This window comes from Artibeus jamaicensis, unplaced genomic scaffold, assembly GCF_021234435.1.
Source record: "Artibeus jamaicensis isolate MK-2021 breed Jamaican fruit bat unplaced genomic scaffold, CSHL_Jam_final contig_3214, whole genome shotgun sequence".
NCBI lineage: Eukaryota > Metazoa > Chordata > Mammalia > Chiroptera > Phyllostomidae > Artibeus > Artibeus jamaicensis.
In genome coordinates, this window is record NW_026521760.1 from 6067728 (window position 1) to 6095157 (window position 27430).

At 36.7% G+C, this 27430-nt stretch overlaps 1 protein-coding gene across 1 annotated transcript in view; it reads right to left on the bottom strand.

The window, feature by feature from the left end:
* ST8SIA4 (ST8 alpha-N-acetyl-neuraminide alpha-2,8-sialyltransferase 4) overlaps positions 1–27160 on the bottom strand; it is a 93146-nt gene extending 65986 nt beyond the window's left edge. The window contains exons 1-3 of the mRNA XM_037142639.2: positions 26783–27160; positions 18023–18154; positions 5302–5559 (exon numbers count right to left, since the gene is read on the bottom strand). Coding sequence (XP_036998534.1) covers positions 5302–5559; positions 18023–18154; positions 26783–26895 — 503 coding nt within the window. The 5' untranslated portion in view covers positions 26896–27160. The remainder of the gene's footprint in view (positions 1–5301; positions 5560–18022; positions 18155–26782) is intronic.
* Positions 27161–27430: the final 270 nt, after the last annotated feature.

Consider the following 27430-nt stretch of genomic DNA (forward strand, 5'->3'; position numbering starts at 1 on the left):
AAGTTTGCTGTAAATTATCCAACAGTAGAGAATGAAAAATGGATTGTTATACAAATACATTGTATCAGTCAAGGCAAGTCAATTCCTCCATCTTTTTCATTTGTGAAACATATCATTCCTTCTTTAAGGAAGTTAGGTCATCATAAACTACAATATTTTTGTCTTACTTTAGTTTCCTGAAGAAATGTATACATTCACTACAATTATTTCTAATTTTATGTACTCATATTTTGTAGATACTCCAACCTATTTGAGCAGTGTTCATGTGTCTGAAGTTTATGTTATCTAATATATTATTCAATGTCAACTATATGCACATTTGAGAGATCTGGGGAATGTTTCTCCTTTTGTTTATATCATACAATGAAAATTTCTATTTGTAGTTAGAGGACAGTGCTATTAGGAAATTCAGTGAGAAATTTAATTTTCAATTACATTTAGTTTAAATGAACTGTGCTTCAGTTTACTAATTTAGTTTTACAGTTTCTGCATTTCTTTATGAATTTTTCATCTGATACTTAGAAAAACACTTTGAAATAAAAGGCTTATTATTATTAATATCACAAGACAGTGAAAATAATGATGTTTAAAATCTTAAAATAGATGTCCAAAATTATGTTTCTAGTAATTGTCAGGAACCCAACTTTCTGATCCCCAATATCTAGGGCATTTCATTAACCACACTTCATGTTCTTCTATTTCCTTTTCAATTGTAAGGATTTAAATGACCTTTACTCATATATGATTACCCTTATATATTAATTTTGGACTCCAGTGTTGTGTAAATTCTAAGCCGACAATACATGAATGGAAACTAGAATTTTCTCAAATCCTAGATTTTTTTCATTTAATAAATAACGTATAACTCAATGTACCAATTTCGGTGCTCAATTATGAAGATACAGAGAAAATAAATCAGATTTGTTGGAGAGTTCAAGATGCCTAGAATTTGTTGTCTAGGCATATTGAGCTGTTCAGTATATCTCAAATCTAAACGCACAAAGAATACCCGAGCAATCCGGACAAATGCGCATTCTGACTCCGCAGCTCCGGTCCCAGTTCCGAGACTCTAGTTCTAACAAGCTCCCAGGTGATGTCAGTACTGGTAGGTTAGAACTGTGATTTGAGTAGCAAAGATTTACTTATATAAGCATGGATATATTTAAATGGGTATTTTTACCTGCCACTCATTGCTGTTCTTCTATTTTTAGGAAAAAATATAAACCAGGAGAAAATTAAAAGGGAACTGGTCAAGCACCGAAGATCAAAGACTAAAAGGGGGCCATGAGAAGACAGTGGTTTAGGCTGAAGGGGAGATGGGGACAGCAGAGAGTGAAGAAACAGCAGGTGCCGTAAAAGAATAAATAAACAAAATCAAACTTAAAATTGCAACTAGCTTTAACAGAAAAAAGTGCTTTTGTATCTTTTAGTTACCCATTTTGGAATCATTTAAGTCTTGCTCACTGTTTCTAATATCTGTGTAAGTGAGGAGTGGCATTTGATGGTTACAAAATATCAGTTGCCAATTGCAGCTTAATTTACCCTTCCCCAAGAGGCCTCCATATAACATCAAAAGCAGTACAGTGTGGGACCAGGATTACTTATCAGCTGGACACTGTTTTTCTTCTATGGAAAACCAGTACTGATGGGCTGCCTGACATTTTATACAATCCCCAGGTAGACCAGAGAATGGAGAAAAACCACCATCACTATTGCACACCAAGGTGGCAGGGGAGAAGAATATGGAAAATGGAATGAAGATCTGTTCTCCAGCATCTCCCAGCACCCCCCAGCATCAATATAAGGAAATATTTCAATTTTTAAAAATCTCATTAGAAAATCACTATTGTTAATTTTATAAAATTCTTGAATATAGAAAGCACAAAAATTAGAATGGATAGTTTTATACATATACGCAGATGTAAATTATCTAAAAAACCTGAAAAGTAACTGTAGGAAAACTTAAAAACATATTAAACATTGTTTTTCAAAAGTCCCCCAAATTTTCATGACTAAATAATTGCAACTTTTATGTAAGGTGTATACTGTTCCAATAATTTTACAACTACACATAGTAAAATAACGAGAAAGTATCCAAAAGGTACTTTAAAACTGAGTGCACAGAGGTAGCTTTCTACACCTGCCCTTTGTTCTTTTTCTGCCTAGAGTGATATATAAATATGTTGTCTTCTGAACTCTAAGTTCTTGAAATTGTTCAGCATTTTTCAGATAAATCAATACACATAGGGTGAATTTAGGGCAGAGATTTTTGTAGAAGCAATCCTATCACTCTGTGGTCTCAGTGAGTAGGTACATTGTAACAACCTAGGTAGAGAGAACTAGTTTATACAATAAGCTCAGTTTCTACAATGGAAAACTAAAGTAAACAAAGTGAAGTAGAACGTGTCACTTTGGCCACTATCACTCACAATGAGCTCTGCTTGCAGTCTTGGACCCTATCTTGGGTAACGGTTTTCCTGCAGCATGGAGATCTCTCTCTCTCTCTAATATCTTCTTAAAATGTGTAGTGTGTGACGCTAAAGATTAGCTATCTATTTAGAGTTATCGTGGAATATTTCACAGACATAAGGTAAACTTCTGAGTTTAAACAGTCTTATTCAGTATTGGAAGCATACTAATTTTGCTTTTAAAATATTTTGCAAGTCATTCTGCATTGAAATAATAGAACTGTCCCATAGAAAATATTTCACATTTACTATGTGTTTTCAAAAACTTCTTGTTTCCAAGATTTTTCCTGACCCCACATATCGCCAGGCCTCATTCAGGAAGGAATGCACGAATAATCACTTCTATAATTGTACTCCACTCATGACTGGCCTACTGTTGGCACCCACTGAAGTCTGTTGTATGAATAAACTACTGTAACACGTTATTAGTGCCTTTGAGATAATAATTTAATGTTTACCTTTTAACAGATTATTTTCATTTTAAGTGACTGTAAGAATAATGCCAAAGAAATGTGTTTCCATAAGTTGAATTATAGTTAATGTGGCACCTGTATAGGGGAAGAATTATAGGGAATTCTTTGTGGAGGCCCTTTAATTTACTGGTCCTATAAGTACTGGTATAAAGAAGTGTTTATTATTTTAAAAATCACATTTTTTATCCCTTTGTCTACACACATCATTACAATTGATGTTAAAAATGTAACTTCAGTCAACTGAATATTTGGAATGTTTTTTATTAGTTAATAAAACAAAGCTATTTTTAGGCCTAAAATTTCACTTGTCTTTACTTAAAAACACCATAGACATAGATGGTATTTGAAGAAAAGAAGAGCTTATCCTAAGGAGGAAAATGAGAAGATTGGAAATAAGACTGTGCATCCCACAGAACAGTCTTTTTGAATAAACCCTGGCCTACGCCTGCTCTGTGGATGCAGAAGCACACGAAGGAAAGTCACACTTTCCTCCCATTTCGGGGCAGTACAATCTAAGAATCAAAATGCCTGTCAGTGTAGAAATAGATCCAATGAATAATCTTTAAATAATATTTTCCTTTTTGTCATTTACAGCATGAATGAAACTTGAGGCTATCATGCTAAAGAAAAAAAAAGTCCAAGGACTACAAATACTATACAATACAATTTATACATTGAATTTTAAAAAGCCAAACTTAGAGAAATGAGGGTAGAATGATGGTTAACAGGGATGGTTAACAGGTGGGTGGGACAAATGAGATAGATATTGTAAATATTGGTAAGGTCATAGATATCAAGTTAAAAGGTGAATAAGTTCTGCAACTAATGCATAGCATTGTGACTTTAGTTAACTAAACTGCATTATATGCTTTAAAGTTGCTACGAGAGACTTTAAATGTTCTCATCACCAAAAAAAAAAAAAAAATAGATAGATATGGGACCTGCAGGAGGTGTTTAAATTGAAATATATGCATGTATAAAATGAACACATTGTACACCTTAAACTTGTACAATGTTACAGGTAAATTATATCTCAATAAAGCTAGAAAAATAAAATAGAAATTTTCTTTTATGCCCCTATTTCCTTTTCTTCTAAAGGATGTGGAACAAGGTATATAACTGATACGTGAATGCTAGAGTAAATTACACCAAAATAAACACTACAAGAGCTTTATCGTCTCTTATTAATCTTTCCTATCAGAGAGGGTTACAGGTCCAGAGAAGGAAGATATTTTCAATTTGAGGGAGTGATTGACCACCCATGACTCTTTGCCTTGGCCCGCCTTCTTTTCCTGCTGCAGGGACAAGGCATTCACTACCTGGGGACCCATGTGCTAGGTGTCCTGAGGGATGCACATATAAAAATAGCAACCAAGTGGACCTGACACTAATATTTCAATTTAATTTTAAACACTTTATTAAGAAAGAAAATTATTTCTCTCATTTTTCTTTTGTTTAGGTATTTATGTGTATGAGTCCTGGGTTTTACAAAACAGTTCACTATTTAGTCAGTCATTAGGGAACCCAAACCAGGCTTTGATTTTCATTTATTCATTTAACTTTAAGCAGCACGTAATGTTATTGATCAGGGCTCCTACTCAGTGTAATACCTCACTGAAACCAGTACTTAATTGATGATACCAACAGCCACTGAGGGAGTATCCCATTCAGGAGAGAAAATGCATGACACCATGTGTGTGTGTGTGTGTAGCTATGTGGAACTACCATTACACACCAAATGTACAACACGGGCACTTTTCATAGGCTAATTGGAAAATACTTGTGTGGGATATTAAAAATAATGTTTTCCAAGACTCCTCTTTATGGGACAATAATGCCATTTACATGCCCCTTGCCCTTGTCCCCCAATAGAAAAACTATTTGGAGCAAGAAATTCCTTTTGCATTTAATAATACCTTTTGCATTTAATTTTCCTGGAAAATTAAAAACCCAATCCTGAGCTACATTTCCTAATACATATTTTCATCATTAATTCTAAATTTTATTTTTGGAAACTAGTAATAATGGGCAGACAGGAAAAAAATAATTGTTATGATAATTTTCATGCCTTGATAAAGTTGTTTGCCCTCATTTTTTGTACTTCTCGCTAAGGTCATACCACAGTTATATATCATGGTATTGGCCACCACTGTGTTCTTGTTAAGTAAGTTTTGATTTTATATTTTAGGGAAATGTAAATTTGGACACTACACATCAAAAGATACCATAGCTAAATATTTGCTTGAGCTTTCAATAATCCTTAATATTAATGTTAAGTTAAAACATTTCTGCCAGTTTTGTAGTTCTAAATTAAAAGTCTCTGAAGAAATTACTATCTTTAGGAAAAGAAGAAAGCTCACCTTATTACAAAATTATGACTGTCAATCTCCTTTCCACATTCACTGTCTAGCAGAATGCCAGAATTTCCAACAACTGCACAGGTCTTAAATCTGCGATTTTTCATTGGTGAAACTTCAGGTAGGAGGCTATGTAGGTCTTGAGAAATATTTAGTGTCCGGCGCCTGTCAAGCACGTAGTGGATGACATCACCAGGCTTGAAACTGCTCTTGACCACTGAAACATCTCGTTCTGCATCTAGGAAACGAAGAATGTTCTTCCTATATTTGAAATACAAAGTGTTCCATTAACGACAACTTATCAAAGAACTGGTGACATCATTTACAAAGTACCACATGATGACGTGTAAACTGGTAAATTACTAATCTTAAATTGTGAGTTGGTAATTAAAGCAATCAGTTAAATAGATTCTATAGGAAATAGAATATATATTTAAAAATAATTTGCATATAGTTTTTCAATGATTTTCTAAATAAATACAGGTTATACACCCATTTGTATTCACCCATTTGCAGAGAGAAAAAAGACCCTTTGTCCATCAGAATATGCAGAAAAACTAGTTCAGTAAAGAAAATGCAATTGTCATGACTTGGCTTTGAATAATTAGATATCTTGTTGGCTTTAATTAATTTTCTATAGTCATCTGTTTTGTTTAATATTATCTAATTAAGTTGAATAGAAATAACTTGATATTGTTTGGAATAACACTTTAATAAACTCTATTAAAATAATAGAGCTTTTCAATTAACTTATCCACATTTACCCAAATTATGTGTACACTATAATTACTTGAAGACGAATAAAAACTATAATACCATCCGTATTAAAAATCTTGCTTCCAAGCTCAAGCATCCAGGAAGTAAGACATCTACATTAGAGGAAAAGATATATAGAACACTGGACTCATGGCAGAGATAGCTAATTGCTCCTTAGTGTTCTTTCTTCCCTTCTTCCTTTTAGTATTGAGTCTCCTAAGTTTTAATTGATCACATCGATGCTCACCTGGAACATTTCCAAGTTTTCAAACCCAAGTGCATCTAGGTTTGGTCCTGTGAGTCTGTTTTCTTAAACAGTGTATGAGTGCATCATAACCATGACTATGTGAGAGAAAAATAAACTTTCAACTTGTTTGAACCACTGCATTTTAAGGTCTCTTTTTTTAATGGGAGCTTAGCCTACCCCATGACTAATAAAAAAATTGATAAAAGATGTAAGATGCTACATAAAAACACATGCATATGCTAAGTTTGATATTGACAAATGAAAAAAAATAGATGTACTGGGCTAGAAAGCTGGTCACTTTTGGCATGACAAAGCAAAGCTCCTGATAACACTGTTGTCTGTAATAATTTGGGAGTCACAGTATATATCTAACAAGCCTGTTATTGTTTTAAAAGTGTTTATATATTGTTTGTTCCATTCGGCAAGACCCTAGAAGATTGGTGAAGTTAAGCATAAAATAGCCAAATTGAAAGCTGAAATGAAAGGGAAAATGTCTAATAATAACCTATAATCTAAACTGTGTGAGAGTCAAGTGATTGGGACCTCCCAAATGTTTCTGATGCCCCAGTGAGCAAGAGATACAACTGTAAATCACAGCCATCCCAACAGCAACATGGATATCATCTTCCCATCTACGTGTATTTATTCTAATGACTTAAGAATAGCCGCCATTGAGTGGAGGGAGCCAGAAGACTGAAGAAGCTGTGTCCAGAAGTTTTGGGGTGAGGTATCAGACCAGGAACTAATTACAAAGAAGTAGCCCAAGAGCCTAATAAATTTTTGACAATTGTATTGCCAAAGAAATTATAAACCTGCTTTACAAAGTCTGAGATTGCTTGATCCTTAAATCTACCAAACATATACCAGCTACAAGCAATCTGAGAAAGCTCTTTTCTAGTAGTTTGAAAGTTCGGTATTGGTTACTAGTGTGCACTTATTGAAGCTTGTATTTTCAGAGTTAAAAACAATGTCAGTATTATAATAAGACATGACAGGCATATTTTTCCTGTAGTGTTATTATTGTTTAAGCTCCACCACAACTCATGCACTTTCTTACGGAGCACAAAGTATGGCCTCCTTTTATCACTTCACCAAAAAAGGCAATTTCCCACATCACCTTATAAGCCTGAATCATGACTAGCAAAGAGACATGGAAAATAACCCACTCATAGCTTTCCCTTGATTTCTTTATTTAAACTTGCTTTAAATAGGTCCCAGTTTAATGTGTGGTATAATTAGAAAACCAGGTCATTAAAATACTTTATTTTGCCAGATTTTATATGGAATATGTTCATCATCTCTGAAAAATAAAGTTTTTGAAAACTCTTCTTCAAGTTTTCTGAGTATGGTCTGTTACCTTTTTTTATATTGGAAAATGAAATGCAAGAAGATACAAGTAGAAGCATATACTGTGTTTGTGGATTGGGAGAATTGACATCATTACAGTGTCCATACAACCCAAAGCATTTATAGACTCAACACAGTTCCTATTAAAATATCAATGATGCATTTCATAGATGTAGAACAAATACTCCAAAAATTCACATGATTCAAAAAAGACTCCGAATAGCCTCAACTTTATTAAGAAAAATAACAAAGTTGGAGGTATCACAGTATTTGATATCAAACTATATTACAAGGCCATTGTAATCAAAAAAGTCTGGCATAAGAACAGGCATTTGGATCAATGGAACACAACAGAGAGTTCAGAAATAAATCCACATCTTTATGGTTGATTAATATTTGACAAGGGAGGCAAGAACATACAATGAAGTAAAAATAGTCTCTTAAATAAATGGTGCTGGGAAAATTGGACAAGAACATGTGGAAAAATGAAACTAGACCATTAACTTATACCACGCATAAAGATAAATTCTAAATGGACAAAAGACTTAAATGTAAGCCACAAAACCTAAAAATCCTAGAAGAAAATATAGGCAGTAAAATCTCACATATCTCTCATAGCAATTTCTTTGCTGATACATCTCCTAGGGCAAGGGAAATAAAAAAAAAAAAACAAAAACAAATGGAACTGCATTGAACTAAAAAGCTTTTACAAAGCTAAAGAAACCATCAACAAAGTGAAAAGAGAGCCCACTGCATGGGAGAACACATTTGCCAATAATACATCTGACAATAGTTTGATTACCAAAATGTAGAAATAATTTACACAATTTAACAACAGGAAGACAATTCAATTAAAATGGGCAAGGGACCCAATAAATACTTCTCCAGAGGATATATACTTGGCCAATAAGCATATGAAAAAATGCTCAATGTCACTAATCATCAGAGAAATGCAAATTTTAACCACAGTGAGGCATCACCTCACACCTGTCACAATGGCCATCATCAATAAAACAAACAAGTGCTGGTTAGGATGTGAAAAAAGGGGGATCCTGCTGTGGCAATGCAGACTGGTGTAGCCACTGAAGAAAACGGCATGGAACTTCCTCAAAAAATTAGAAATAGAACTGTCTTTGACTCAGCAGTCCCACTCCTGGCAACATATCCTAAGAACCCTGAAACACTGATCAGGAAGAACATATTCAACCCTATGATCAGAGCAGTGCTATTTATAATAGCCAAGGTCTGGAAACTGCCTAAGTGCCCATCTGTAAATGAATGGATGAAAAAGCTGTGGTACATTTACACAATGGAATTTTACATGACCTTAAAAAATAAGGAACTCTTACCCTTTACAACAGCATGGATTGATGCAGAGAATATTATGTCAAGTGAAATAAGCTAGTCAGAGAAGGATAAATACCACAAGATTTCACTCATGGATGAGATCTAATGAACAAAATAAAATGATGAATAAAATAAAATCAGGTATGGACACATGGAACAGACAGATACATCTCAGAGAAGAAGAGAGTGGGGGGAATGAAGAGATTAGCTAAAGAACATGTATGCACATATGAAAAATCCATGCACACAAACAACCATGTGGTGAAGGCTGGGAGGGGGAGAGGCAGGTGAGTGGAAGGGAGGGAAAGGGTGGGAAAATGGGATCATATGCCAGAGCGTCAACAATAAAAAAATTTAAAATAAGAAAAAAGAAAAAAATTTCCTCAAATAGAATGTTAGGTTCATCATAAGTTAACTCTGTACAGGAAAGCTTGTATAACTTCTCTACAAATAAAATTTAAAAATGAATAGAAATACTATCAGACACCATAACAGTTCATTTTTAACAACATAGGAGTTATGTAAGATTATACGAGAAGAGAATTTCTGGTGAATTCAGCAACTACAGGGCATGTGTATTGCAGAAAATGCAGAAGTCTTTCATGATGTTAAGCAAGTATGGTTCTTAACAAAACTTAATAACAAGTGCCAAGAGCAGCAATGCACAGAAACTTTTATACATACTTATGAACTATAATTTATTTGTTTGAGGGGAAAAAGTAATGTCTAACACTTGTATTTCAACAAAATTTTTTCATTTCCTGTGGAAACGACAAAGCTGGCTCTAAAATAAAGACTGCACGGATGTGGTCAAATCACCAAACGAGGAGGTATTATCATTTTCCTTTGAACATAATTTGGAGGGGTTGCAGTAGATCTGTGAAGATGTAACTCATGAGCAGTGGTGCATTTGCAAGCACGAAGTGAATAGATTTCGGGTCCAGATTTGAAAGCAGACTCTAGAGCTTGGAAGTCCCTTTCCTCATCAAAAAAGTTAACACTTAAATGCTTGTCAGCTGATTGCAAGAGAGACTTTCCAATAACAGACAGAAGGCAGCAAAATTATTTTCAAGCATTAAGTCTTCTAAACTCCTGAGTTTCAATGAACATTTTTAATTACTTACTCAAAGAAAATTGATATAAAATTGGACTATTAGAGTTCAGAAATGTTTTGAAAAACATCATATTGTTCTTGGAAGAAAATAATGCTTAATGAGATAAATAATTATTAAATGCAGATGACACTATTGTGTGTTTTCTTCCAGTGCTGTTATAGGATCAACAATAGTTTTTTCTTTGTTTATTTAATACCAGTGATAAAAACAGTGAAAGTACTCTCCAAGACAGAATAAAAATACCAATTCATGTAGATTAATAAAAACATAAAAATATATAAGTTTTTAGGCAAAAGTCAGAATGATTGTTAAGGGTAGTGTTTGTTTTTTGAAACTGAGAGGGAGGGCAAAAAAAACCTTGAATGTCTTCAGTATAATCCTTTTCTTATACCAAACCAAACTTTTAGTTACTCATTCAGGGCTTAAATCTATGGATGGGAGGTTATCTGAGTCAAGATTCCTCATATATGATGGAAGACTGAAAATAATTACTGAATGAATACTATTTTGACTTCAGTGTTTAATTTGTTTTGTAAACAGTAAGAAAAGGTAAGCGGTTTTTTTCCTTCCCAGAAGGCTATTGGCTTTTTTTTCTTTTTTAAAAACATTTTATTTGTTTTTTAGAGAGAGGGGAAAGGAGAGAGAAAGAGAGGGAGAGAAATATCAGTATGTGGTTGCCTCTCACAAGCCCCCAACTGGGGACCTGGCCTGCAACCCAGGCATGTGCCCTGACTGGCAATCGAACTGGCAACCCCTTGGTTCACAGGCCAGCGTTCAGTTTACTGACCCACACCAACCAGGGCTTGGCATTTTCGTTTAGATTATAGATACAAAGGGCTATAAAAAGTTCTGTGAATTTGCTAAGTCTGGTTGTTCAGACTGTAAAAAAAAAAAAAAAAAAAGGAGAAAAACAGTGCTTCAGTATAATTACCTAAATGTCATTGGAAACATGAAAAACTCTTGAACTTAGTTGGAACTGAAACAATTTATCACCAAAGAGAAAAGACATGCTTTTGCTCAGAAGATAATTGATATGAATGAAAAGAGCATGTTAAACTAAATTACTTCAGAGTGAGAGAGAGAGAAAGAAAACTCAATTTAACTTCTGGGCTCTAAAGAAACATGAATCAACAAAAGCTACTGTTCAATATACTGGCTGAGCCAGTACTGTAGATCCTCATTTAATGTTGTGGAGAGGTTCTTAGAAACTGTGACTTCAAGGGAAAGAAGTCCTACAACAAAATTTTGTTGTAGACTTTGTTGTAATTTTGCCATAGGCTAATTGATAAAAACGAGTCAGGTTCCTACAGTACATTTCTGGTCACAAAAACACCATCAAACTTCTAAGTTAAAATCCAAAACATTTCAAATATTAGTCACTGAAATGAGTGTGAGCTACACATACATTTAAGGATGAATAAAAACAAGGAAGAGAATTCTTTTCCAACTCTCTTATTCCAGTTCAGGGTCACAGGTGACGTGAGCCTTTCCTGGCTCCCTGGACAGGTCGCCTTTGCATCTCAGGACCACTCACATCCAAGCCCACGCCCACACTCAGACTGTGAAAATGAAGACGCCCCAATTCACCTAACACGCATGTCTCTGATGTGGGAGGAAAGCAAAGGACCCAGAGAAAAGCCACACAGACATGAGGAGAACATGCAAACTCCACAAAGACAGTGGTCAGGGACTTTTTTTTTCTCTCATCAGTGTTACCATGGAATGATGTTGAGTGAAACCACATTACTCAAGGATCTGCTATACAAGTTTTCCTATATGTAGTCAAGTTGTTGCCAGATATTTAAAGCAGGGGGTTGTATTTTCTGTGGGTGACTTGTCCTTTTATGTCTGTCATTTTATTAATATAATGTAACTTCTGGAACCCCATTATATAAGCACCTAAATTATATAAACACACCTAAACTCAGCAACTGTTTTTGATAAGTTAATAAAGTAACTGAAAGAACCTGAAAATACGTGTTTCACTTTCAGTGAGACTAAAAACTCAGTCATGAAGATCATTTTTGGTCAGGCAATGCTGGCTTAAACTGAAAGGTGGTTTAGACAGTTAAACTGACAGAAATAGATTTCATAACAGAAACTTTTCAACTGAATTTTCAACTAGAATTTCCCTTCCCTTTCAACAACACCCATCACTTGAAATAGCCACTACAGAGTCTCAGAGAATTCATTTACTGAACATTGTTTTCATTGACGAAATGTTAAATATCGCTAACATATCACCAGGTGCCACTCTTTCTTCTCTGTAGGTTTCTTGTCAACAATAAACATATATGTCGTGTCAACTAAAATCTAATGTATGTGACATTGCTGACTCCATCAGCAAGTATTGTGAGACAAATCTTACAGTGGGAAGGCATCACAAGTGGAGAAGCAAATTAGGTTACAACACATGTATTAGCAGTCAGGCTTTGCAAACTTTTGACTCCAAAGAGCACTGGATTAATTCAATTGTACTATGGTTTATTAAAGAAAAAAAACTTAAGAAGTGCCAAGTGTTTCATTATGCCTGCAAAGAGCAGAAAGAAAGAACACACATTTTTGTTTGGTTATTTTGTCTCAAAAGATGATTTCAGTGAGCAACAGTGCCTCAGAGTTCTGAATGAACATAACCTGTCTCTTGCTCAGGTTTCTGAGCTTAGGGTCCTCCATGGCACCAAATGAAAGGACAAAGGTATCCCAAAAATGCTTAAAGGAACATACATTTTAGTTTAATGTATACCCGTGGTGGCCATTTAATATTTGATCCAGCATTTGGTAATGTTGGGTACATAATATATTTTATTATTTTTTTATTTTAACTGTTGTTCAAGTACAGTTTTCTGTCTTTTACTCCCATCCCAGCCCATCCCCCCCAATCCTCTCTACCTCCCTCCCATTTCCACCCCTTAGTTTTTGTCCATGTGTCCTTTATACTTGTTCCTGTGAACCCTTCCCCTTTTCTCCTGAAATTCTCTCCCTCTCCCCTCTGGTCACGGTCCTCATTTTAATGTATAAAACTATTGTTTACTTCATAAACATGCATTTAATGAAATACATTTTAGTATTAAAGAACAGTTTTCCAATTAGACGCGCCTGACTTTGTAGCTTGACTAGGCCATCGTGACGCTGTGTGACTGACAATGTGTTCTACTGGTCACTTACTGAACAAAATAAGTAGAAGTGTTTGTAAAAATTTTTTCTAAAGAAACTCAAAGAGGGGAGGTGAGAGGAGGGGTGGTGGGAAAAAGGAAAGGGATTAGTCAAATAATATGTATGTGTGACCCATGGACATTGGCAATGGTATGGGGATGGCCTGTGGGGGTGGGGGGTGCTGGGTGGAGGGGGGCAAAGGGAGAAAAACTGGGACAACTGTAATAGCATAGACAATAAAATATAAAAAAGAAAATAAAAACAAGAAAATCAATGAAGCAACAGCGAATTCATTTTTATAGATAAGAACATTTAAATTTGCAGTTATGTTTAGTTGACATGCTAGCTTTTTGCCCGGTCCGGTGCCAAAAAGCAACATACATTGATGTTTTCTCCCTCTCTCCTTCCCCCCCCCCAAAAAAAAAAATAAAAAAAAAAAGAAAAAAGTCTTTAAAAAAAAAAAAAGAAAAAGAAACTTTGATATAGTAACATTAAGAGTTGAAAATATTTTTTCTGACTCATTATTACACACTTAATCTGTCCTGATGAGTAGCTGAGCTCACACATGTCCATACGTCTACATTTGGTATTGCCATTTTTTACATTTCAGTTCAACATATGAAAAATAAGAAAAAAGACAAATAAGAAACAACTTAAAGATGGAAAAAAACAAAAATAAGTCACAAATGTTGGACATAACCAAATGATACCTTAGTATAATATTCACAGATTTACTTACAACATCTTAAGTGTGTTATTTCTTAGCTTAGAATAATAAATAAAGAATAAATTAGTAACAATGAAGGCAAGCCTTTAACCAAGCTAATTGTTTTAATTATGAAGTTAGCTATAAAATGAATAAAATCCCCTAAATCATGATGAACCTTCAAAGTGCAATGACCTAATACATGAAACCATCTCTCTTGGACAGCTCCCCAGTGATACGGTTTTTTGATGAATATATATGAATCTATCCTTGATATGCTTATGAAAGTAGCAGAGTACATAGAGGGCTGAAAGAATGAATGATAAAAAAGAAAATTATGTCTATAAATATAAAGAAAAACAATTTATCTTCAGTGATTACTTTACATTTTAATATAAATATATAAATAATTTATATATTTATATAAATTTATATAATTTATATATTTATATATTTATAAATTTATATATTTATATATTTATAAATCTTGTGACATTCAGGAATGTCACAAGAGTGTTATAAGTTTAATGAGATTTTTAAAACAAAAAAGGCTTGGAAGCATGATTCAATCATGTAAGATAAAATGATTAATTTTACTGTGTTAATTAAAAAACTACAGTACTAATCTTTTTAAAAATCCTCACCCAAGGACATGTTCATTGATTTGTTTTTTTTGAGAGAGGAAGGATAAGAGAGAGACATCAAAGAATTTTGAAAACACCTGTAAAATATGTCCACACCCACTCACCGACACAAAGTAATAAGGTTTTTCATAAATGCTATAGATGTGAAGAAAAAAACAAAGAAAAAATAATCTAAAGCAAAATACTTTACAATTAGTTTTCAGTATAACTTTAAAAAAAAGATAAGCTAACAATAAGACATTTTTGTATTGTAAATTTTTTATTACAAGTGTCAAGCTGATTAATAATCATTAGTCACCACTGCTCTAAGCAATTATAATTTTAATGGACTGTTTGCATGTTGCACAATAATGGTTTTACAAATTATTATTTTGTTGTAAGGAAATGACAACTTCATGTGCATTGTTCAATATTTGCTCACTGTTTTATTGTTTATTTCTTTATCTGTTAAGGAGAATCATGTAAAAGAATACTAATATTTCATACATATTAATCAGCTGTTATAATTGAAAATAGATCAGCCTGAAAGATATGAATGCAACTCTCATTAATTTGTAAAATTGCAATAATGAACTGCTTAGATTAATTTATCTTTAATACCGTTAGCTTGAATATCTTAAAAATAGCAAAACATTCCCCGGTAATCTCATGTATACCTGCAGTATTCATTTTTTAATTCTCTCACCCAAGGATATGTTTATTGATTTAGAGAGAGAAAGAGAGAGAGAGAGAGAGATGGATGTGAAAAAAACGGGGATCAGTTGCCTTCTCTACTCGCCTTTACCAGGGATAGACCAACAACCTAAGTGTGGGCCCCGACTGGGGATAGAACCTGCAACCTTTTTGTTCACAGAATGATGCTCCAACCAGCTAAGTCACCTGGCCAAAGACAGAGTATTTATTCAGTTTTGTATAGATACTGGGAAGGCACGACCAGGTATATTAATTAAAAAATTACCAATTACTTATTTAATTTACTTGTTAGATTTTATTTTATCTGTATATTATTTAGCATGTCTAGTACATTAATTAAGCTGTTATAATGTCTTATTTTACTTTGCTTTCTTCCATTACATTCTATTACCCGATCTGCATAGCCTTATCTAATTGTCCCCCTTTTGCCAATCACTCTATTTTAAAGGTCTCTTTGAGATATCCTTGTAGACTAAATATTTCCTTTTTATTTATCCACTTATTGTTAATACCATTAGAATGACATTTGGTTAATAAAATTATATAGGTTTAAGTGCATAGTCCTATGATACTGCATTGTGTGTTTACCACCTAAAGTCATGCCTCTTCCATCAGTCAAAATGTATTTGACCCTCTCTATCCTTTATGAGCTCTTTCACTCCTCTTTCCTTCTGGGAACGACCATACTGTTGCCTGTGTCTGTAAGATTTTGTTTGTTTATGTGTCTTATTTGTTCATTTGTTGCTTTCAGTTTTATATTCCACATGTGATTGAAGTCAAATAGTTCTTGACTTTTTCTGTCTGGCTTATTTTGCTTAGCATGATATCCTCCTGATCCATCTATGTTGCAAATGGCAGTGCTTCATCTCTCCTTATTGCTGAGTAGTACTCCATTGTATATATGTCCCACATCTTCTTTATCCACTCACTTACCAAGGGACACTTCGGTTGTTTCCAAGTTTTGGCTACTGTGAATAATGCTGCAAATATTTTTTATAATAACCCATACTTCTCTCTTTATAATTTACCTCCAAGAAATATGAATCCTTACTCTGTTCTAATCTAAACCACACCTGTATTTTTGAGCCCATCTAGTCCAACATTGTGAAGCTTTTTTTCTCATAATTATCCATATCATACAGGGTTTCTAAACTCAATGTGGGCATTAAGGTGTGAGAGAATGTGGAAGATGTCAGATAGGTGTCATGAGAGAAGGCAGACCTGGGAGTAAAAATGTCAGCCTGGAGAAACCATGCCTAGTGTTTGCTTCAGCCAAAGAGCTCAAAAGGGGAATCCAGAGTTGTCAAAGTTTTCCATTTTTCAAGAGTAATGAAACTACTTCTTTTCATAAAGAATCTCCGAACTTTTAACATTGGCTTTTGTTCCTATTCAATTTAAATAAATCTTGCTTTGCTTATCACATTCTATCAAAGAAGACACCAATTTATAAACTTTGCCACCAGATTCTACTTATGTTCACTACCTGTGTTCCACCTACCTATACACAATGTTCTCCCTAAATTGAAAGCACCAAACATAACACCACTCGATATAACTGTGATGTGATACCATTTTCTCTTTCTAGCCACTGCCAAAACTTTAAAACAAAATATTCTAACCATTCCTACATTTGCTTGACCCATCTCTTTAATTTCCAGATATTGTTTCAAGTATATTTCAAAATGTAATGGGTGCTGTTGCTGCCATTAATCCTATGAATTGCTATGCACACTCTAAACATGAGTGTATATATTCATTCTTTAATTTACTTATAATCCATATTATATATGGGTCTAATCCAAGAAGTGAGTAGATAGAAACCCAAACATATCAGCAGCTCATCCTCTTAACCACTAACTACACTTCAAAAATCTGTATTAATATCCAATAATTGGATAATTATCATTTTGCCAATACTAGACACATTTAATGATTTTATTGCACAAAGGATGGTCATTCTCTTGAACTTTTAAAAAGAGTTCTGATTTAATAAAATGCTCTTATTAAAATCTACCTACCAACACAAAAAGTAACTTAGAGGAAAATTATTTGCTTGCTTTCCCCATAATTAGGAAGGTCTACCTTTACCTTTTTTTCAGTAATAATGATTATAATTGAAGAAAATAAGGTATAATGGACATATGTAAGCACCAACATTGATTTCAAGAGGTTGTTTCAGCTAAAATGTTACAAAGAATAAACCAGCACTCCATAAAGTTTATTTTCTGATTTTTACCTGTTTTGTATATAAATACTAACACTTTGATTACAGGAGCTCACATAGAAATACCCATTGATAGAGTAAGTCAAATTTATATATATTTATCAGCAAAATAGGAGTCAATGGGTTCTATTTCTTTCTAGTGTTATAAAACTCAAGATCCGTATGAAGACTTAATAGAGAAGTTAAAGGTAATTCTCAAAATATATGGCTATCCAGAGTAATTGAGTGAAGAAAAGAAAAGTATGTTAAATATTAGTACTCACTTAAATATCTTATTCCATTAGTATGGAGACAATATATTCCAACTCACACATTCATCCTTAAATTTCTGACTGCATAATGATTTCAGTTTTATGGTTTCATATTTTTAAATGAGTAACATTTAGTAGAGCTGTTTAACTCATATTAAAGTATTCATACTTGAATTATAAATTAAGCATTCAATCTAAGTTTGCCAAGCCCCATGTATTCTGCCTTATTAAAGAAACTCACCTTATCTCCAGGACCAATGAGGAATTGATTTTCCAACCTTCTACAGAGTGCTGAAAGATTGAAGAGCCAGCCTTTCGAATGATTTTATCAGAACTATTGACAAGGGATCGACTCAAACACAGTTCACCATCTCTGAAACAAAATAAAATGTCAGCTTTGTGAAAGTAAGAAGCATCTTAAGTAGCATAATACATAATTTGATTTAGATTACCAGTGGAAAATTATAATACAATGTTTTCTACACATTACAAGAAGAGATATGACCATGATAAAAAGTATTATAAAGGTTGAGTGAATATGATTTTATTAGGACAATTATTTTGTCCTGATAAAATATAGCCAATTTCATAGGAAAAAAAGGCTTTGAAAGCAAAGGAAACTATCAACAATACAAAAAGACAACTTACAAAATGTGAAAAGGTATTTGCAATTCATACATCTGATAAAGTGTTAATACCCAAATATATAAAGAATCCTTACAACTTAACAAGCAAAAATAACTCAATTTAAAAATAGGCAGAGGACCTGAATATTTTCTGAAGAGGACATATAGATGGCCAACAGACATATGAAGAGATGTTGAACAGTACTAATTTTTAGAGCAATGAAAATCAGAACCTCAATGAGATATCACCTCACATCTGTCAGAATATCTATTATCTAAAAGGCAAAAAACAAGTGTTGGAGATGATGTTGTGAAAAGGGATTCCCTTGTATGCTGTTGGTTAGATTGTGAATTAGTATAGTCACTATGAAAAGTAGTATGAAGATTCCTCAAAATTAAAAACAGAACTACCACATAATCTAATTATTCCACTCTTGGCTTATTACGCAAAGAATATGAAAACACTATCTTGAAAAGATATATGAGTTATGTCTAGAAAGTATCCATCTATATAATATGGAAAATAAGGACATTTACTGATAAAGATACAAGAAACAAGAAACATAGTATATAGGACAATGACACCTCAGTCCCCTTGAAAGTAGGTATCTTGGGACCTCACACAGTTCTCCCAATCACCATCAGCTGCCCTGTCACATTTTCCTGAATCTCACTGACAATCTGAAATCTCTTCCCTTTCAAAGGTGATTTCAATTTTAGGAAAAGCCAGAAGTTGCAGGGTGCCAAATGTGGATTGGAGGGGGGCTTAGTCACCTGGGTCATTTGATGTTTCACCAAAATATTCTACACAAGATGTGATGCCTAAGTGGGTGTGTTGTTGTGATGGAGGTGCCAGTCGACAGATGCCCGTAGCTGAGGCCTTCTGATTCATCCAAATAGTTTCTGCAGAGGCATTTTGAGCTTAATGTAAAATTTGATGCAGATTTGTTGCTCTACTCAGTCATTCCGAATGCCATAGCCACACAGTACACATGCTCACTCAACAGCATCTACCGCCCCTACTGACTAGTACAGTGAAGTCATCATTATTCATGTCTGTGCATTCCAGTGGACTCTCCAGTGCACTCATGTCTGTGCATTCCAGTGCAGTGATGGTTACACTGATGTTTTGCAAACCATTCTCCTTAGGTTAACAATGGTTGAACTTTTTCTGGGCAGCCCTCTTATGCACCCCTATGTTCATAGCAGCATTATTTAAAATAAACAATATGTAAAAATATCCTAAATGCTAAATGTCTGTCCACAGTTGAATGGGTAAAGAAGATGTGATACACACATACAAACACGAAATTAAATACTACTCAGCTTTAAAACAAGGATAAAGTCTCGTCATTTGTAACAACATGTATGGATCCTGAAGACATTTTGCTGAGTAAAATAAGTCAGATGGAGAAAGGCAAGTGCCCTATGATTTCACTCATATGTGTAAAGAAGAAAACCCAAACAAACAAAAAAATAAAAACAAACTCATAGAAGCACATAACAAATGGGTAGTTACCACCAGATGGATGGGGGAGGGGTGGAGTGAAATGAGTAAAAGTGGTCAATTATATGGTGACAGATGGAAAGTAGATCTTTGGTAGTGATCATGCTGTAGAGGATACAGATGTTAAATTATAATAAAATACACCTGAAAGTTACATAATGTTATAAACCAATATTGACCCTCATAAACCAATGTTACCTATATTTAAAAAATAAGAATCTTAAAAATGGATTTTTGTGGCATTTAAAGAAAAAAATTCTCAAAAAGCTCTGTTCCCCTTTAGCCCATCCCTACCCACTCACTGTGTTCAGACAATGGAGACCGGATGTTTGGCCAATTCTGTACCTGTCTACTTGAGACTCCCAAAATTGTCATCTTATTTTCACAAAGGGCACATACACACAATGGAAAGAGCTTTTGTTTTGGACTAAGTGGACCTTGGAATATCAGGTGATCTGGACTTGTTGGTGATTCTAGCACTTGCTAGCCAGTATGACCTTGGACAATATATTTTTCTAAGCCACTAAGCCCTTATTTTTACCTTGAAAATTGCAATAGCATTATTTAATTTGCAATGACTTTGTGAGGATTAAGTGGGACTCTGAATGTGAAATTTATACAGCAGTATTGACGTGTTAATTTCTAAAATTACTGTTGCGTCATCCCAACAAAAGACACTTTCCTGGTGGTGGTGGTGAGGAGGAAGAGATTGTGGTAGGGGGAAAATTCACCGAGTAGACATTATTACTGGTACTTTCTATTAAATCAAAGGAATCAACTCTGCTACTGCCCTCAATCAATAGTCTCAGGCAAGGATGTCATGTAACTGGGATATTAGAAAGAATGATGATAGGAATAGATACCTATGACCACACTTATGCCATTAGAATATTACTAATAGCTGAACTAGTTGAACTAGTACTGTCTTGGTACTCTATAGGTGTAAACCCAGACTTAGAGAATCTAAAAGTCACTTGCTAATGGCATAGCCCTTTCAACATCTGCATTTGTTTCCTTACATATTATCTTTTTTTAGAATTTCAAAAATATAATTAAAAAGCAACATGACTATTTGCTCAATCAGAAAGTTTAAATGTGTTTATTACGTAGGCAACCCTCTCCCTCATCAATAGAAACACGGCTTGTGTAACTGCTGTTCGATGAACTCTGTAATTGGAGGCTCATAGTTTGGTATTTTGGTCTGTATTTTTTTTTAAACATGTACTTCCAGTCTGAAGCAACCCAAACATCACATGCAACTACTTTCTCTAAAACTTAATATTTAAACAACCCTACTGATGAAAATGATACATTGGCATGCTTATGCATAACTAATAATAATCATTTCTAGAGGTCATACAGGATGCAAGAAAACATTTGAAGCAATTTACTACTTAGTTGCCCGAAGTCTATTTTTATATTACATTTCTAATGATAATAACTACATGGGAACGAAAATGTGGATATACACAGAATTTAATCTTTACACTTGGAGGTATGCCTTTAAGAGTATGATACAAGCTCTCACCATTTCTAGGGGTAGGAATCTTTTTAGTCTTCATTTTATTAATAACTGACTGTTCATATCATTTTTCTAACCACAGATTACTATGGTTATGGCAATTATTTTCATTATCAGTAAATTTTTATAAAGTTAAAAATATACACAGGCTGACATTGTTTAAATACCCACCAAGATTGTTTTACTGGTAGAGATACTGATACAGTTTTACGTGGCAGAATGATTGTTATGATGTACCTAGCTGTATAGAGCTTTTACTGAGCTTTCTAGAGCTTTTTTCACAATAAAAAATTCAGAATTTTTTAAGTGATTTAAGTTTACATCAGTTTTATTTTTTTAATTTTACTTATTTATTTTAGGAGAGAGAGAGAGAATGTTGGGAACCTTACACCTGGCTTCTAGCTAAAAACATTGCGTTGATTACGGGAACCTGTGCGCTCCATGAGCCAATCGGCTACAGGTACATGAAGTGTGCATGCGCTCCACAAGCCAATCAGCTACAGGCACATGAGGTGTCCACGAGTACCAGTTGCACCCAAGTAATCAATAAGCGGGCCCTTCTTTGTCTCAAGCTAGCCAATAGCAAGCAACCTAATCTCCTTCCTCTCCCTCCCCCCCTATATATATACCCAGTTCGGAAAAATAAAGTTTGCAGCTTGATCAGAATCTTATGTCTTGCTGCCATTCTTCGCGCCTCTTGTCCCCCCAACCCATTTGTTCTAGATAGGTGGTCGAGCCCCAGTTGATTGCTCCGCGGGCCGGAGCAAGAGAAAGGGAGGAAGAAGGGGAGAAAAACATCAGTGTGTGGTTGCCTTTCATGTAGCCCCCACTGGGGGACTTGGCCCGCAACCCAGGCATGTGCCATGACCAGGAATTGAACCGGCGACTGGTTCACAGCCCATGCTGAATCCACTGAGCTACACCAGCTAGGGCTAAATCAGTTTTATAGTAATGAAATGTTACTATGTTACTATGCTGTTTGCATTATTTTCACTGAACTGATAAGTCAAATTTCAGTTTTCTATCACTGGAAAGGACTTTGAATGAAAACAGCTACAACTACTTAATTTCTCGGAGTCAATGAAATTCCTGTATGGGTTTAGTGCAATGTGAGGCTCTGGAGCAAATTCCTTTGCATAAAGTTAAATGGATCCCAAGAGGTTTTTCACCTGTGACCTTGGTAGCATCCTGTTTTAGAAAAGGCTTTTCCTTCCTGCGAATACAAGGCATGAAGGATGTTACCACCCCCTCTACTAGTTTCTGATTCCGTATCAGACATAATTACTTAACAGCTACACTAAAAACACGTCTTGCATCCTTGCTATATAGAGATTCAACATGCACTTTTATAGGAAAATTACATGATACATCAAGTAAATCATGCAGCATAAAGCAATATATATTATAAAGTGTTCCTGCTTATATGGAACTAAGAGAAACCCTCTTACAATTCCTCTATGCAATACTGGTGACATAAATAATCAATAATTATGTTATTAATATTTACAAATATTTTTCTATTTGAAATATGAGTTGTCAGGCATCACTTTAATTTGTTCAATTAATTCTACAGCATATAAAAATATGATTAATTTTGTTTTATGAAATTAGATCCTAAAAGCATTGCATTTACCCACTCTGAGAAACTCTTTATGATATGTTTAGGAATGAATGTATCTCCTTTGGACTAGGTTAAATCTCCTCCATAACAGAATACTTTTAAAGTCATTTAAAAGAAAATAAATTGCATCCAACTCAGCCTGAACCCAAACGGTAAGCATATTTCTGTTTTAATTACCTGTGTCAAACAACCACAAACAAAGATGAGAGACATACTACCTTAACTTACTGCTTTATGGTTTCTGCAGAGTTCCAAATGGAACATGTGAAGTAAAGCATAGGTTCTCGGTTCTCTGATTTATGAGAGTGTATTCTATCGTAGAACAATCTGGAAGTAACTTTGCCAACAATGCTAGTAGTCTAAGAATGAATGCTTATCTTCACAGTCAATCCCGTCAAAAGTTTCAGAACCAATACTGGTAATACAACATAAGGTATACAGTCAAATAAAAAAAATGTCTAGATGACAAAATAATGTAATTTAATGTCTCATTTGTGGTCAACCATAGAACTAGGACTTGGTAAATTTTAAGGAATGGCAATCAAAACAAATGCTTGTGTGATATTAAATCTTCTGTTATACTCTCAAATACTTTATCTCACTAAATAAGCATGCCCACATATTTTTACCTGTAGGATACCTAAGTCAACAAATTTCCAATTATACTCAAATAGCACACAAAGAGCTAGTGAAGCCATGGGCTAATTGTGAGGCAACTGCCACTTTTTCCCATTAAGAACAATGTCAGTCAACAGTAGACCACTTCATACCCGCAATGCCCTTTAAGTTCAACTTTACTAACTGGTATCATGCCAGGCAACTCATAGGTTTGCATGGAAGGAAATATCAGTTTTAAATGTCTAGTAATTACTAGATGTCTTCTCAAACGGTCCCTTATAAAAACCATGCTGCTAGTATTCCTGTGGACATAGGAGAGTGTGGATGGTAGGTAGGGAAGTTGTGTTGGTGCTCTCTGTCCTGAGTGGAATGAGTGCTCGACATTGTGTGTCAGATTAGTACTGCGTGTAAGTGATTGTAGATGGGACCTTCAGTTAAGAGAAGCAGAAGTCCAGTAGACAAAGAAACTGTCTGCCTATTAAAACATGGTAGCAAGGAAGCTAAATGTGAATTTAGGGGGATGTTCTAAAACATGAGCATTATGGAAGGCCGTTAATTGAATCTACTGCCCACTCAGAAGGCATGCAGTGCCCCCCAAAGGTCAGAGACTGCGTCTCTTACCTCACTCGTGAAAACTGGCCTGGGCTCTGGGCCCACAACTCCATTCTAGTTTACTCATCTCCAAACTAGACCCTCCACGTGGCTTGGGTAGAGTCAACAAAATCATAGTTTGATGAGTCAACTCCTCCACCAGAAGCACTATTCGCGAATCGAAATCATGAACTAGTATCACAAGCTTTTCCGTTGAACGTTTTATGCTGAGTGAAGCCTGGCTGCCCTGACATTGCTCCCCGCAGCACCAACTGCCCACGTCCGGGAAGACCCCAGTGGCGCCCACCTAGGACCCTGCGCTGCACTAACAGACGCACAACGCCGGCAGCTTGCTCTCTGCCTGGTCCCACACACCTGTAATTGCGGGTTTTAATTAAGGAGGAGGAGCTCAGTGGCAGGCTGAGCAGGAAAAGCGATGCTCTTTTAAGGGTGCCTGACCCTGCAATAAAGGCATCGCCCCCATGCCCTCCCTCACTCATTCTCCCACTCCCACTCCCAGCTCTGGGGAGGGGAGGACAGACCTGGAGCTCACCTCGCTTCCTGGTGATTAAACCCAGCGCTCGCCCCAGGCTTTCCCGGAGGGGGGGGGGGCAGGGAACAAACTGCAGCTCAACCCGAAAAGGGTGCGAGGGAAACCCAGCCGTGCCAGCCTAACCGCAGCGCTGGTGCCTTCCCGCCCCTCTTCCCCGGCGCTCTGGGCAGCCCACCTCGCGCGGTGTCCCGCCAAGGGCCACAGGAGCAACATCGCCCCTGAAATGCGGAGCGTCCCGGGTCTATTATTTCCCCGGAGTGACTCGACCCTGGGTGCGCGCTTCCTTCCTGCCCGCCTGTTTTGGGAGGCCCGGAGGGGGCGTTTTGGCAGCTTGTAGTGCCTTCTCTCGCTTCACTCGTCCCGCCCACTACTGCTCTACAGCTAGCGAGCTGTGGGCCCGAACCCTCGGAGTCCTGGCGAGGCTTGGCCGCTTTGTCTTGGCTCGGGCTTGTCTTCGGAGCCCACCAGCCCGGAAGCGAACAAAGAGCTTCGACCCCCCCTCCCAAGCCTCCGCCTCTCCTCCACGCGCCGGTTCATCACCTCCCCAAAGACCCCTTTGTCTGCCTGGGAAGCGCAGGTCGGACGGGGATGCCCTCACGCCCCGCCCAAAACCCTTCTTTTCTGACTGTTGAGCTAGGTCACATTTGCAACCCACCCACTCCCAGCGTAAACGACCTCATAGAGTTCGGCATTCCCCCCCCCCCCCCCCCAACAGACCATATATAGATTTGTTGGTGCATAACGACCATCCAGGCCGTTCCTTACTAGCTTTTTCATTCCGTTCCAGTTCCTTTCGACTGTACTTACTGCTATCTCAATTTTCTATACAACAGCAATTCCTTCTATAAGGATAAGCCTGTGACTTGCTCACTTGAATGCTCATTACTTAGGGAGGAACAGGAATATTAACAAATGGAGTGCAAGAAGTTCGTGTGCTTGTGCACGTTTTAGCAGTCCTATGTCACACACACACACACACACACACACACACACACACACACACACACGAGGCAGGATTCTAACTTCATTCTCATAAATGTCAAGGAAAATAAAACCCAAGCAGGCATCTCTGCCCCTGTGGAGTTTCCGGCAGCGGACGCCTCGGGATGAGGGAGGATTTCCAAAAGAGGACTTTGAACACAGTTGACAACCAGGTTCACATCCTCAGAAAACGCTTCCAAGCCATGTAAGCAACACGAAGTTGCAGCCACCCCACTGGGTAAACTTCAAAAACATCGAGGCCAGGGGCAAGGAGGAAGGAAGTGTGATATTTAGAGAACTTACTGGGGTGGGGGGAAATTTTGAACTCATCTAGACAAAAAAAAAAAGGGGGGGAGAGAAATATAGACTGTGAAGAAGCTAAAGTACCCAGTTTCTAAAACTGTACCCATGACACCCATGCGTTTTATCCACGGAAAAGCAAATAAGAAAGTATCCTTGGTTGTACCTGAGTTTCCAATCCAAACTAAGATACACAGATCTACCCCACGCCAAAGAGTAAAGGCAGGGTGGAGACACATTTCCTGCTTTCGGGGCTTTAACTTCAGCCCTACCAAAAGCCAGCTTTCTCTAGCATCTCTAGAGTGATAAGGAAGAGAAAGGAGGGAAACCAGATGGTGGATAAAGACATCTTGCTTGAGTTCTGGCCACGGATTTAAAAAGCAAGGGCACACGTTCTTTGTTGACACTTCTGCCGTGACTTCCCCTTTGGAGTGTGAGCCCGGCGTCAACACAACTGTCACTGCCACCAAACAGCAGCAAGTTGAACTCTTACTGTGAACATGCCTAGAAAAGCACATACACACACCTCAACAACTGCCTTTGTTATTTAACACACGAGACTAAACACACACGAGCTCACAGGAACATACATGCGATCCCAACCCGCACTCTATTGTCTATATTCACATTTCATTTACGGCTTGACTTTTTGTCATATCCTGAAATGAAGCTTTGCATTTACCCGATGAGTTGTGTCTCCTGGTGCTCCTCAGTTCTTGCTATTTCTTTTGTCTTATAAAAGATCAGGAGCAGACTTATGGTGCAGATCGTCCACCTCTTCCTAATGGAGCGCATCTTGGGTGCCCAGGAAAGTAGCGGTTGCCCCAGTTCCCGCACCTTCTCTGAATGTAAAAGCTCCTCTTTCGGGGATACAGTCGCGGGAGGTGGGGGGCGGAATCTGTAAAACGTGAGGAGAGCTTGGAGCCGGGATCTCAGGAGCAGGTCAGCAGGGTCCTCTGCAGCCGCGCTCACGCTGGTGCTCGAGCGCTGCCCAGCGCTCTCCTCGCGGTTCGTGCCAGCCCTGCCGGGTCGGTCTGCGCTGCCTCCCCTAGGGCTCAGATTTCTTTAAAGACGAGACACCGTGTGCTTTGAAGGTGACGGCCGCTTCTGCAGCTGGGTTCGGGGTCGTCACTGGCCCTTCCCTTTCCCTAGCAGGGAACCGATGAGCAAAAACAGCCAATCAACGCACTGAGGAGGCGGAGGCTGCTGTTGCCTTGCGTTGCTGGAGGCTGCTTGGAGAGTAACGTTGCCGGCTCTGCCTGCACTGTGCTGGGAGAGGAAACCTACGAGCTCAGAGTGGTACACACACACAAGCCCGCAGGAACCACCC